The sequence below is a fragment of the Piliocolobus tephrosceles genome, chromosome 8 (assembly GCF_002776525.5).
Source record: "Piliocolobus tephrosceles isolate RC106 chromosome 8, ASM277652v3, whole genome shotgun sequence".
In the NCBI taxonomy this organism is placed as follows: domain Eukaryota; kingdom Metazoa; phylum Chordata; class Mammalia; order Primates; family Cercopithecidae; genus Piliocolobus; species Piliocolobus tephrosceles.
The window spans coordinates 141,063,362-141,078,388 of NC_045441.1; the positions used below are offsets into that span (position 1 = coordinate 141,063,362).

General features: G+C 44.1%; 1 protein-coding gene across 2 annotated transcripts in view; it reads right to left on the bottom strand.

The window, feature by feature from the left end:
* XRCC2 (X-ray repair cross complementing 2) overlaps positions 1-12,259 on the bottom strand; it is a 33,839-nt gene extending 21,580 nt beyond the window's left edge. For both annotated transcript variants that reach the window (XM_023225489.1, XM_023225490.1), the window contains exon 1: positions 12,129-12,259. In XM_023225489.1, the coding sequence (XP_023081257.1) occupies positions 12,129-12,167 (39 nt within the window). In that variant the 5' untranslated portion in view covers positions 12,168-12,259. The remainder of the gene's footprint in view (positions 1-12,128) is intronic.
* Between the last annotated feature and the right edge of the window lie 2,768 nt (positions 12,260-15,027).

Consider the following 15,027-nt stretch of genomic DNA (forward strand, 5'->3'; position numbering starts at 1 on the left):
ACAGAAAATCAAAATTAATGATGTCCAGATTCAACGAAAGAGTCAATAGAAGCAAGGTATGGTCAACCTGCAGTTTCAGAAGCAAAAGAAGAGTTTGTTAAGTGTCCAGGATAAAGGGAACCCAAGTAAATTCTGCTTGACGTGACAGTTTAATCCTCTTAGGGAAGACTAATACATGAGGCATCAGAGCTTGGTGATGGTAGCCATTATGACAAACTGTTTCTCTTAATTCTCTAAGCAACCTTTCCAAGGCAAAATTTCCTAACTAGAAAAGAATACACAGTGGACATAACAATTTTAATCTATTTGACAGTTTCACTAATATTGTGAGTCAATAGATTTGATATTTGGATTGTAAATCAGCATCTGCTAAGTTCTATTATCGTAACAATAGCTATCTAATAATAGTTACTTGAGCTTACTGTGGTATTAGTACATTCTTTATATTATATCCTTTAATTGTTACATCAACCCGATTTGTTACTATTCTGTTTTTCACATGAGAAAACTGGTAAATGCCAGAGCCAGGATTTAATCAAGATCTCTGTGATTCTCAAAGCCTGGAATTTTTCTACTATGCTATACAACCTCAGTATCACTAAGACTAATCAAATATGAGTACAAGGACTAAACTGAGTTTTTGGACCTATTAAACTGAAAATCAGGCCAGGTGCAGTGGTTCACACCTGTCATCCAAGCACTTTAAGAGGCTGGGGCAGGAGGAGTACTTGGGGCCAAGAGTTCAAGACTAGCCTGGGCAACACAGTGAGATCCCACCTCTACAGAAAAATAAAGGTAAAAATTAAAAAACAGGAGGAAATCCATCTGAAGTCCTGTCTGGGCAATTATCTGACTTCTTTCAACCATTCCTTTAGTGGAAACTTGAACACTAACAAGGTGTCCCAAACGTCTTCAGCAGCAGCAGCATTGCTGGAGCAAGCATGTAGTCTGCAAAAGGGATAATGCTCAATTATACAGACATTTAATGGTAAACATTTTACGGAATCTCACTCTGTCGCCCAGGCTGGAGTGCAGAGGCACAATCTCAGCTCACTGCAACCCCCTGGGTTCAAGTGATTCTCCTGCCTCAGCCTCCTGAGTAACTGGGACTACAGGCGCCCGCCACCACACCCAGCTACTTTTTCTATTTTTAGTAGAGATGGAGTTCCACCACGTTGGCCAGGCTGGTCTCGAACTCCTGACCTCAAGCGATCTGCCTGCCCCAATCTCCCAAAGTGCTGGGATTAGAGGTGTGAGCCACCGCGCCCGGCCATTTACCAGTGAACATTTCATGCAAGTCAAGTATGTTCCAGGAACTGAGGTAAGTGCTAGGGATACAAAGATATAGCCAACACAGTTGCTGTTTTCAACTGATGGGGAGGCCGGGCATCGCGGCTCATGCCTATAATCCCAGCACTTTCTTGAGCCAAGGCTAGCAACACAGCGAGACCTCACTAGCAACGTATTTGTGTGTTTACATATTGTGTGACCTATTTAAACTAAGAAGTCAAAAGGCTATAAAAAAAAAAAAAAGAAAAAAAGGTACAATAAAGTTAGGCAGGTGCTGTAACAGAAATACACATGGGGCATTGTGAGGGCATAAAAGAGAGTTGGCTAATTCTGTTTTTTTTTTTTTTTTTTTTTGAGACGGAGTCTCGCTTTGTCGCCCAGGCTGGAGTGCAGTGGCCAGATCTCCGCTCACTGCAAGCTCTGCCTCCCGGGTTCACGCCATTCTCCTGCCTCAGCCTCCCGAGTAGCTGGGACTACAGGCGCCCGCCACCTCGCCCGGCTAGTTTTTTGTATTTTTTTAGTAGAGACGGGGTTTCACCGTGTTAGCCAGGATGGTCTCGATCTCCTGACCTCGTGATCCGCCCGTCTCGGCCTCCCAAAGTGCTGGGATTACAGGCGTGAGCCACCGCGCCCGGCCCGAGAGCTGGCTAATTCTAACCTGCATGAGAGTGACTTTTAATTTTGAGTGAGAGATTTTGGTACATAGTTATTTCAGGCACATATAAACTGTGCACTGATAGAGAAATGCCTTTTTTCCTTCTACCTGGAATATCTTGACCCTACTTCCTCCAACTAAATTCCCTACTGAATGAATGAAAATTCTGGGCATTCTTCAAGGCTCCTTCCCTCCATGAAGCTATTACTATCCTTAAGAACACATTGCCAGCCAGTCTCCCTCATCTGGATGTAAACACTTAAAAGGAAAGAGATCAATATTGGCTTGGTTACCAATTCCAAAATGCAATGCTTTATGCTTGGTAGAAACTTAATAGCTGCCTATTAAACTACAGGCAAACAAGGCATGCGCAGGCAGGACTGGGAGAAGAATGGAGAGAGTAAAGAACCTCCAACTATTTAGATGTTCAGGTTTGGGTAACTGATGCAAACCTCTATTACACAGAATTCCATGAGTACACATCCTTATGACTACCATCAAGGTACTAACAAAACATTGCTCTGTTTTAGGGCAATCAGTATATTGCCTATTTAGTAGAATACATATTATATAGACTTTTTTTTGTTTTTGAGACCGAGTCTCACTCTATCACCCAGGCTGGAGTGAAGTGGCATGATCTCAGCTCACTGCAACCTCCGTCTTCTCGGGTTCAAGCAATTCTCCTTCCTCAGCCTCCTGAGTTGCTGGGATTACAGGCATGTGCCACCATGCCAGGTAATTTTTGTATTTTCAGTAGAGATAGGGTTTTGCCATGTTGGTCAGGCTGGTCTTGAACTGCTGAACTCAGGTGATCCGCCCACTTTGGCCTCCCAAAGTGCTGGGATTACAGGCATAAGCCACCACGCCTGGCCCATACAATTGCTTTTAAACATCATTTAGAAAAGCTTACACTAGTCTGGGCATGGTAGCTCACGCCTCTAATCCCAGCACTTTGGGTGGCCAAGGTGGGTGGATCACCTGAGGTCAGGAGTTCAAGACCAGCCTGGACAACATGGTGAAACCCCCTCTCTAATAAAAATACAAAAAATTAGCTAGGCGTGGTGGCAGGTACCTGTAATCCCAGCTACTCAGGAGGCTGAGGCAGGAGAATCGCTTGAACCCAGGAGGGGGTGGTTGCAGTAAGCTCAGATCATGCCATTGCACTCTAGCCTGGGCGACAAGAGCAAAACTCCACCTCAAAAAAAAAAAAAAAAAAAACCTACACTAAAGCAGGGAGTGCTTAAATTAACCAGAAATGAATGACATGTCTAAAACAAACATGTACATAAGACCTGATATAGTTTGTCTATTTGTCCCCACCCAAATCTCATGTTGAATTGTAATCCCGGTTGTTGGAGGTAGGGCCTGATGGTGGGAGGTGTTTGGATCACAGGGGCAGATCCTTCTGAATGGGTTGGGCCCATCCCCTTGGTGATAAGTGAGCCCATGACAAGAGATCTAGTCACTTAAAAGCGTGTCACACATCCCTCTCCACTATTCTCTCTCCTCTTGCTCCCGCTTTCACCAGGTGACAGGCCTGCTCTTGTGCCTTCCACCAGGATTGGAGGCTTCCTGGGGCCTCCCCAGAAGTAGATGCCACTATGCTTCCTGTACAGCCTGCAGAACCGGGAGCCAATTAAACCTCTTTTGAAATAAATTATCCAGACTCAGGTATTCCTTAGGAATGCAAGAATGGCCTAATACAAGACCCATTTGGATAAAGGTTTATCTCCTCATCCCTTTTGTGACTAAATCTGCTTGGAAATGGACCCCACTCACTGGCAAGGTTTCAAACCAGTTTAAGCAGTGGAAAAGGTTACCTAAAGAAGCAAACATGCGAAACCAAATATTCCCAGCCTTCCTCTATAAGAGGCCTGGATTTCTACCTATATGTTGAATTTTTTTTTTTCCTTTGTCTTTTTTACCCTTGAATACAAAACAGTGAATACAATTCTTTCTCTTTTTTTTTTTTTTTTCCCCGAGACGGAGTCTCGCTCTGTTGCCCAGGGTGGAGTGCATTGGCAGGATCTTGGCTCTTTGCAACCTCTGCCTACCAGGTTCAAGTGATTCTCCTGCCTTAGCCTCCCAGGTAGCTGGGATTACAGGCATGTGCCACCATGCCCGGCTAATTTTTGTATTTTTAGTAGAGATGGGGTTTCACCATGTTGGCCAGGCTGATCTCGAACTCCTGACCTCAGGTGATCCACCTGCCTCGGCCTCCCAAAGTGATGGGATTACAGGCCTGAGCCACTGCGCCCGACCAAATACAAGTCTTAATAGTTGTACTACTGATATGTAGAGGCAATTCACTTCAAGCAAAAATGTGTGTGTAACCTGGTAGCACAGGGAAAGCAGAGAGCAGCTGGAATGAGTAGGAGGCAGAGGAGAGCTGCAGTGATGTGAGGACATGTGGGATCAATGTAAAGCTTGGCCCTTATCACCGAATTTCCTAGAATCAGAGGACTAATTCTTCATCACATGTGAAATCAGACTTCTCTGCCACTTTGAAAATTCAGTTGTCCTTCAAGGCATGGTACTGGCTCTTCAGTAAAGCGTTTGTCTAAATTTTATGGAAAAGACAACTATTACTCAAATACCATTGTTTCTAAGTATATTCCCTGAAGGGCTGCTGCTTTCAATAATGACTTTTTTTTTTTTTTTTTGAGACGTAGTCTTGTTCAGTCGCCCAGGCTGAGTGCAGTGGCACGATCTCAGCTCACTGCAAGCTCCACCTCCCGGGTTGACACCATTCTCTTGCCTCAGCCTCCTGAGTAGCTGGGACTACAGGCACCCACCACCATGCCTGGCTAATTTTTTTTTTCTTTTTTTTTTGTATTTTTAGTAGAGATGGGGTTTCACCATGTTAGCCAGGATGGTCTCGATCTCCTGACCTCGTGATCCACCATGCCCGGCCTTATAATTACTTTTTAAAAAGCAATCATCCTGTAAGAGGAAAGGGAAAATAGAAGAATACATATAAAGTAATGCGAAAATTATCTATACGTGACTATTTTTTAAAAGTTTTTTTCATGGACAGTTTATCATGATTATAGTAATAAATTTTAAATTTAAGAAGTTTCCCAATTTAATTCCATTAAATGAATCCTTAAGATTAGAAAATTTTATCAGACTGTGCTTCAAAATTTCATTTAGACATAAAAATAATCTATATGCAAGATCATAGCAAGAGGCAGGAAAGCACAAAATCAAAACTACAGGAGCTTTCTGATGGTGAAATACTCATTACCCCATTTGTATGGGAAGAATTCCACTGAAAAAATACTCTGACATCTTCTCCCATCTTTTCCTTCTCTCTTCTTCCAGGAAAGAGAGATTTTTCTATGGGTACTTTTAAGAGCAGAAACTAGACATGCATGAATCTGCCCCCTCCTCAGACAGCTTGCCTGCAGGAAGCATGCATTTTCCTGTATTCCTTCAGGGCTAAGTTGGACTGAGGCAGGCCCTTAAGAGTCCTGAGGGAAGGAAGATACGTGATCAACTGTGAGGTCCAGTACGAGGAGGACACAGAAACGAGTGCCGCACTGGCAGCTGGTGGTTGATCACCGTGATGGGAGCACTTTCAATGAACAGGGTGGAGAAGGAAGCGGAACACAGTGGGCTAAGGCTGCTGTGAGAGGAGGAAGTGGAGGCAGAGGGCACAGAGCACTCATGGCTGTGATGAAGGGGACAGAACGGGTGGAGGGTGGCGCAGAGGGAGGTCTTTTGTTTTTTTGTTTCCATTGTTTTAGGTTGGGATCCTGATGGAAAAGACAGGGAGAAAAAATGCAGAAGACAGAGAAAAATGACTGAAGTGGGAAGGACGGCACGTGTGATGTCCTTGAGGAGGAGGCATGGGACGGAGGGGACCCATCTCACAAGTACAGAAGTTGCCCTTTCCTAGGAGCAAAAATTATGACTCTATTATTTATTTACTTTTATCTTTTTTTGGCCCAAGAAGAGAAAAAAATATTACTGTAGGAAGAGGAAATTCTGAAAAGAAATGTATAATTTTCAGAAGGATAAAATCATAATTCCCCCCCCCCTTTTTTTTAGGAGCAACCCTTATTAACTGAAAATTCATAGTATTTGAGTAAATATAAAATGAACACTTGGCTGGGTGCGGTAGCTCACACCTGTAATGCCAGCACTTTGGGAGGCCAAGGAAGGAGGATCACCTGAGGTCAGGAGTTTGGGACCAGCCTGGCTAACATAGCGAAACCTGGTCTCTACTAAAAATACAAAAATTAGCTGGGTGTGGTGGTACACACCCATAGTCCCAGCTACTTGGGAGGCTAAGGCAGGAGAATCGCTTGAATTCGGGAGGTGGAGGTTGCATTGATCTGAGACAGCGCCACTGCCCTCCAGCCTGGACAAGAACAAGACTCCACTTCAAAAAAAAAAAAAAAAAAAAAGAATAAATGGTAAAGGAGTCAGGGCTGACAGGAGGGCTGCTCCACTCAGATGAGCAAGAAAGGCTTCTCCTGTTTGCTGACATTTGAGCGGAAACTGGAAGCACCTGAGGAAGTGAGCTATGTGAATTTCTGAGGGAAGCACAATCGAGGCAGAATGATCAGGAAGTGCAAACAGCTCTGACATGGAACCATGTTTGGCATATTCAAGGGACAATGTCTGAAGAAGACTGGGAGAGCAGGAGATGAGAACAAAAGGGCAAGAGACTGAGACAGAGGGTATGGGTGGAGCTACAGGGCGATGCTATATTAGAGGATAAGGACTCTGGATTTTACTGTAAACGATATGGGAGCCTCTGGGAAGCTTTTGGCAGTAGAGTCTGCTTATGTTTAAAATGAATCACTCTGGATATTATGTAGAAAATAGCCTGGGGTAAGTGTGGAAAGGTTGGAAGCAGAGACCATTTAAGTTACTGCAATAAAAGGAGGTGCTGGCGACAGCAGCAGGAATGATGGTTGCGGTAAAGACAGTGAGGAGTGGTCAATTTCACAATGTATGTTGAATGTACAGGAGACAGAATTTGCTTATGAATCAAGTGGACTGACAGGAGATATGTGAGAACAAGCAGAGTCAAGGAGGACTCCAAGGTGTTTGGAGTCCTGCTTATGCACCAGGTAGAATGAAGCCACCATTTAACAAGATAGGGAAGACCTGAAAAGCAGCAGGCTGGGGGTGAGTGCACGTGTGTGGTGGTCAATCAAGACTTCAGTTTGAGGCACATTAAGTTTTTGCCCCCAAGTTTTAAATTTTGAAAAATTTGGCCGGGTGCAGTGGCTCACGCCTGTAATCTCAGTACTATGAGAGGCCAAGGTGGGTGGATCACGAGGTCAGGAGTTCGAGACCAGCCTGGCCAGTATGGTGAAACCTCATCTCTACTAAAAATACAAAAATTAGTCAGGCATGGTGGCAGGTGCCTGTAATCCCAGCTACTCAGGAGGCTGAGGCAGAAGAATCGCTTGAACCCAGGAGGCGGAGGCTGCAGTGAGCCGAGATCGCGCCACTGCACTCCAGCCTATGCGACAGAGCAAGACTCTGTCTCAAAAAAAAAAAAAAAAAAAGGAAAACCTCCAGAGAAAGTGTAAGAATAGTACAATGAACACCCAATAACTTCATCTAGATCCACCAATTGCTAACATTTTGCCAAATTTGAGTTAACTTTTTCTTATGTTGAACTTCCCCTCATATACTTTAATATGTATCTCCTAAGCAAAAAGATATTCCTAACAAACAAAACCAAAATAATAAACTCAAAAAAGAGGAAAAAGGTATTCTGCATAATCACATTACAATCACAATCATAAATTTAACATTGATACATACAAGACTCCTCTCTAATACATATACTCTTTATTATATTTTCCCTGGATCTAGACACAATTGAGGATGAATATGTTAAATCTGGGATTCCTATTAAACATACACATAGTGATGTCAAGACGATAGAACATGAGTCTGGAATTCCAGAAGGTTGGATGTTTTGTAGTGAGAAAGTGAATTACTAGGGAAATATAGTTAGACGGGTGCCCATTTAAGATTGATGAATATAAATCTGAAATGGAGCCAGGCACAGTGGCTCACACCTGTAATCCCAACACTTTGGGAGGCCAAGGCAGGTGGATCACTTGAGCCCAGGAGTTGAGACCAGCCTGGGAAACATGGTGAAACCCCATCACTACAAAAAATACAAAAATTAGCCAGGCAAGGTGGTGTGTCCCTTTAGTTCCAGCTACTCAGGAGGCTGAGGTGGGAGCATCACCTGACCCCAGGAGGTCAAGGCTGCAGGGAGCTGTCATCATGCCACTGTCATCCAGCCTAACAGAGCAAGACCCTTTCTCAAAAACATGAAAATATACAAATTTAAGATAAAAATCAAGTCAGCCTAGTTGTGATTTTCTCTAGCAATATTCAGCTGAGTGGAAGTAGACAGTTGGTTTTCACCATGGTTAGGTAAATAGGTTAGACGTGTTAAGAGGCAAGTAATTTGATGGCAATTATAATGGAATAATTATAATGAAGGAACATGGATTCTATTCTGGGTAAAAAGGAAGCAAAGATAAAAGATGATAAGCATTATTCTAAAAGTCTGTGATTACACAACACCAATTATTATTTTACAAGAAATATTAAATATTTGTCTTATGTAATATTTGCCTCTAGCAAAAAGACCACCCTGTAGCTTTTCTTTTTAAGAAAGCCCACCTTTATTATCAGTAAATCTTTACGTTTACTATGCAGACACTGTGTTTAGTTCAAAGGATACAAAGAAGTATATGAGCTGTAAGGGAACTGAGAAATCAGTCTACCACCCTCATTTCACAAAAGTACAGCAAAGGTTAAATGACTTATCCAAAATCACAATGCTTGCTCCTGGCAGATCCAAGGTTTCTGAACTTCCAGTCCAGTATTCTCTAGATCTCAGCCTCCAAAACATGTCATTAGAAAATTCCTGGAAGAATGTACAGATATTCACAGGGCTATCCTTGGGTAATGATAATGTGGAGACATTTCCTACTTTTCACTTCAGTGCTATTGGAATTTTCTGCCATGTACATGAACTGCTTTAATAATAAATATAATGGAGTTCGTTTTTTAAAGAAAAAAAACATGGTATGCTGTGCATAGCAACCAAAACTGGACACACTTCCCATTTTTTATTTACCAATTATTTTTAAACTCAAGGAATATTAACATTCTTGAAAAAATGCAAAGTACACCATTATTTAACAACTATAAGCAAATGAAGCCATTTGGTGGATGATACCAAACTACTGCCCAAATCACTGAATCTTTTCTCACAATCTCAGTGAGACATAAAAGTAAAAATCCCACTGCTACTGTGCAAAGGTAAAAATGGACTGTCTATTGTAAACTGTAGTCAAATGCTTGTCGTCTTTAAATCAAGGGCACATATGTTTTCCACTCTCCACCTGGCTTACCATAAACTTCATCTCTAGAATCTGCTAAAAATATATTCGTTTTTTTTGAGACCGAGTCTTGCTCTGTCACCCAGGCTGGACTGCAGAGGCGTGATGTCAGCTTACTGAAACCCCTGCCTCCCGGGTTCAAGCAATTCTCCTCCCTCACCCTCCCAAGTAGCTGGGATTACAGGTGCCCACCACCACACCCAGCTATTTTTTATTTTTAGTAGAGGCAGGGTTTCTCTCTTAACTCCTGATCTGCCCACCTCAACCCCCCAAAGTGCTGGGGTTACAGGCATGAGCCACCACACCCAGCCTAAAAAAATATTCTTACAACTTTATTTTCTTGAAGACCCCGTATGAAATGTCTTTTCCCTGATATTCACAAGAAAGGTTAACTATTTTATTAGGTTCTAATTCTAGTGAATTAAAATTTTAAAGGAGGCTGGGCGCGGTGGCTCATGCCTGTAATCCCAGCACTTTGGGAGGTCAAGGCAGGTGGATCACAAGGTCAGGAGTTCAAGACCAGCCTGGCCAACATAGTGAAACCCGGTCTCCGCTAAAAAAAAAAAAAAAAAAAAAAAAAAAATTAGCCAGGCAAGGTGGCGTGAGCCTATAGTCCCAGCTACTCAGGAGGCTGAGACAGGAGAACTGCTTGAACCCGGGAGGCAGAGGTTACAGTGAGCCGAGATCGTGCCCCTGCACTCCAGCCTGGGCGACAGAGTGAGACTCTCATCTCAAAAAAAAAAAAAAAATTTAAAGTAGCTTATTTCAGTTTCTTGGGTTAGCTTATGGCTTCAGATATATTCATCAACACAATCCCTCCAAGTAAACTCAAAGTAGATGAATGTGCAAAGAAGCTAGAGTTCAAACAAATTTGGCAGTGGCCACATAGTTCCCCAAGACACTTAAAGGGAAAGAGGCTGGCTTAACTGGTTTTGTTAATAAAAAGGAAAATAGAGCAGCGCCAATCGCCTAGCTCCTATTCTCCATTCCACCCCACTCCACTCGAGTAATATGAACTAGGCTTAGGACTGCCACACAGACAAGGAAGGCAAAGGATATGATGTTATGTTCTTTGTTCCATGACTTAACTGTACTAGACTCCCGTTTTTTGGATTGGAGGCTTGTTCTGATGGCAAAAATCATCAGACCTTAACCTGGGTTTCAAATAATCATTTAAACATAAGGTTTTGGCAGGGGGCAGTGGCTCACATCTGTAATCCCAGCACTTTGGGAGGCTGAGGCAGGCGGATCACCTGAGGTCAGGAGTTTCAGACTAGCCTCGCCAAAACAGGGAAACCTCGTCTCTACTAAAAATACAAAAGTTAGCTGGGTGTGGTGGCACGTGCCTGTAGTCCCAACTACTTGGGAGGCTGAGGCAGGAGAATCATTTGAACCCGGGAGGCAGAAGTTGCAGAGAGCTGAGATTGCACCACTGCGCTCCAGCCTGGGAAGAAGAGCAAGACTTCATCTCAAAAAATATATATTTATAAAAATGTGTTTATATATATTATATACTTTCTATATAATATATATATTTTTAAATATATATATATGATTTTAACTGTAGCCGTTCTTATACTAAGCAGTGGCTCTACTCTTTAGGCACAGGGATGGTCAAACTATGGCCAGCAGGCCAAATCCAAAACACAAAGCTTTCTTGGAACGCTGCCATGTGCCTTTATCTATGACTGCCTTCCCATTAGAACAGCAGAGTTGAGTGATTGTGACAGAAACGGCATGGCCTGCAAAGCCTAAATATTTACCATATGGCCCTCCACAAAAAAGTTTGCTGACTGTTTTGAGATTGCTTCCTCTCTCATCTACATAAAAGATCCTTCATACCCCGCCCACTGCTGAGCGCTAACTTCCCAACCTATTGTCCCTCACTCCCTTTGTTCCAATTTTACAGAAACAGTTGCAGTTATCTAAATAAGCCATGTTCTTGCTTAATTCAGAATCCATGTACTCCCCACTGTCTCCGCTCTGAATGTCATCCTCTCCTTGCCAAACCATTTCAAATGGTCCTTGGAACTTCAGTCATCTCCTCCTGCATCTTCCATGATGCCCACTCCTCTAATGGACAACAAACTTTTGTGCAATACTGTAATTCTTACAGCAGCCTCCCTTACTAGTTATTTAATGGCAGAAGTTGTCTTTTGTTGCTTACTCCTATCCCTTAACCCGTAGTTGACACACAGTAAGCGCTGGACACTTGGTTCAATTCTTGAGGGGCCTCCATCGGCTTGTGTGGCTCTGGAGCTACGTGGGCTGGAAACGAATACGGGGGGGTCGCGAGAGCCAGATGCCCTAAGCAGAGACACGTGGACTACAGGGAGGTGAGGCAACCTCCGCAAACACCACCTGTTCCAGAAAAGCTCCAAATGCTCCAACGGGCGACCCCTCCCTTTTCTAGCTTTTCTTGCATAGCTTGCCACTTCCAACAGTAATTTGTGACGGGTTTTTAGACCATCTCTTGGGAGGAGAGACCTCCTATGTTATATCGATCTGGGCAGGCAGCAAGTCTTCCAAACTATGCAGAAAGGCTTCCTCCACCTCCGCCCGGTCCTCGCACCTCGGAGGACTCCAGGTTGCCCAGGGGCGGACCCCTGGCGCCCAGGTGAGTGGTGGCAGAGGGTGCCAGCATCGCCGGCGTCCAGGCCGAGAGCCCGGTCCCAGCCTGGCCAGGCCGCGCCGCCCCACGCCTCCCAGCCCCCCGGGTTCCCTCGGCTCCCCTCGCCCACCTGCGGCCTTGTTCCCATCTCCCTCGCTCCCAACCCAGCGGCTCTCACCTCGGTCCCAGACTCAGCCCTATGGAAGTCACTACACATCGCCCCGAAGGCTCGGCGCAGGAGAGACTCAACTTTCCCGCCACCAAAGCCCTTCACCAACGGCGCAGACGCCACTGCCCGTCAAACCAGCCCACCCGCGCGCGTGCGCACTGTGCCAGGCCGCGGCGGGGAGGCGGGAGCATGCGCAATAGGGTGTGCGGGCCACCACCGCCCCCAGTTCCTGTGACGTCAGACTCCCGCGGCCCCCGTGGCGCTCTCCAGTGTCTCCTTGGAGACCGGGCAGGGGTGGCGGGGACAGCTGGTGCTTTGCTTTTCTTCTCTGTTGTAAACTTTGGTTCGTTATTATTACATTAGGTAAAACTGGCCTTATGTACTTAATTTGTTTAACCATTAAAAATACTTGTACTGCACAAGCAGGCCCCTTTGTCCGTTCTCGGGTTAAAAGCCTCAGGCTGTGTGTGCGATTCCTGGTTAATTCTGGAAAAAAAGAGAAAAGTATACTATATTTAAAAGAATTTTAAAAATATACCGAGCCTGTGGATTTATCAAGTTGCTTTTTGAGGTGGGCAGGAGGATCACTTGAGGTCAGGAGTTGGAGACCAGCCTGGCCGAAATAGTGAAACCCCGTCTGCACTAAAAATACAAAAATTAGCCGGGCATGGTGGCGCACGCCTGTAATCCCAGCTACTCAGGGAGGCTGAGGCAGGAGAATCGCTTGAACCAGGGAGGCAGAGGTTGCAGTGAGCCAAGATCGCGCCATTGCACTCCAGCCTGAGCGGCAGAGCGAGACTCCGTCTCAGAAAAAAAAAAAAAAACAAAACAAAACTTTGGATGTAGTAGCACTGGCCATTATTATCAAGATGACAAAATATTTTCTGGAATGAAAAAGTTTCATGCAAAGATATACTTTTCGCCCACCTAGTTTAGTTTTCAAAAACGCTAGGAAAGAGCATGTACCAATGAAGTATTTCTCATAGGTAATATTTAAGTTGCTCATTTTGTAAATTAGAATGGTTTTGGTTGCAAGTCACAGAAAACCCAACTCTTATTTACTGAAACAAATTGGCTTTACCAGGTGACATCACTAGAAGTCCAAGGGTAAGACAGGCTTCAAGTTTAGTTTAATTGAGAGGCTTGATTAGGCAAACAAGTACCTCATTCCTTTTTACCTCAGATTCATATTTTCTACCTTGGCCTCTTCTCTACCTAGGGCTGCAGGCCCACATCTGAAACATTAACAGCCATCAGGAGTGAGATCGGTCTGGTTAGCTTAGGCCTGAGCCGTGTGCCCCACTTCTTTCGTTACTTTTTTTTTTTTCTTGAGACTGAGTCTCGCTCTGTTACTCAGTCTGGAGTGCAGTGGCGCGATCTCGGCTCACTGCAACCTCTGCCTCCCAGGTTCAAGTGATTCTTCTGCCTCAGCCTCCCAAGTATCTGGGACTACAGGCACACCCCACTACGCCTGGCTAATTTTTGTATTTTTAATAGAGACGGAGGTTTCACCATATTGGCCAGGCTGATCTCGAACTCCTGACCTTGTGATCCGCCCGCCTCGGCCTCCCAAAGTGCTGGGATTATAGGTGTGAGCCACTGCACCTGGCCCCATGTGCTCCACTTCTATCTGAAGTACAGACATATTCTTTCAAAGCACATGGGCTCTGTGGAAAGGTGTGCAGAACAGTGAATGACAACAATAATAACAAATTGTGAATCACTAACAAGAGGAGTGAGAGTGGATGCTTGGGAGGCCACCTCTACTGTCTTTTTTTTTTCTTTTTTCCCTTTCCTATGGTGCTGAACCACCTCTATCTTCATTATACCCTCTGTAATGAGGATATGTGTGTACCAAACCACATATGTAGGTCAACCCCCTCGTCCATTCCACACACTTCTATACAAAGTAAATATTTCCTCACATAGTAAATCAATATTTGAGAAAGGAGATTTTACAATTGAATAGCTGCTCTAGGCTAAATTAGTTTTTCAGTCTCCACACTGTTCCTAATGAAGACGACATGTCAGCTGAACTAGTTTAGTCCATTAAGTGTGCACCTGTTTGTGTGAGCGCAACATGGTTTTGAAATTACTTCAGTTTTAATGCTCCAGAAACATCACTTCTTGTTTAAAAGGATACTTGAAGCACTCTCACAAATTGCTGGTAGACATGAAAACATACGGTCTTTTTGGAAAGGAATTTGGCAATATCTTTTTTTTTTTTTTTTTTTTAATTAATAGAGATGGGGTTTCGCCATGTTGCCTAGGCTGGTTTACAACTCCTGGGCTCAAGTGATCCTCCTGCCTCCTAAAGTGCTGGGATTACAGGCATGAGCCATTGCACCTGGCCGAAATTGGCACTAACAAAATGACGCATTTATTAACTTTTTCACTCAGCAATCCTAATTCTAGGAATTTAGCTTGAAGTCATATTTCCAACATTGCAAAAACATGTATGCAAAAAAGCATATTGCAGCGTGGTTTGTAATTGCAAAATCCTGGAAATGGCCTAAATGCTTATACATAGGAGAGTGGGTGAAAACAACATGGCACTGCCACAAAATGGAGCACTAGGCAGCTGCGACAAAGATTGACCAAGATCTCTATGCATTTGTAAGGAATGATTTCCAGGATATAGCATTAAGTGAAAAAGGCAAAATGGGAAGGGGTGTCTACAGTTTGCTAGCTTTCTTGTAACAGGAAGTGACCTGCCACCATCTTGGAAGTGGCCCACCACCATCTTGGGAGCTCTGGGAGCAAGGACCCCCCCGCTAATACCAGGTTCAAGTGATTCTCCTGCCTTAGCCTCCCAAGTATCTGGGATTACAGGCATGCGCCACAACGCCGGCTAATTTTGTATTTTTAGTAGAGATGGGGTTTCTCCTTGTTGGTCAGGCTGGTCTTG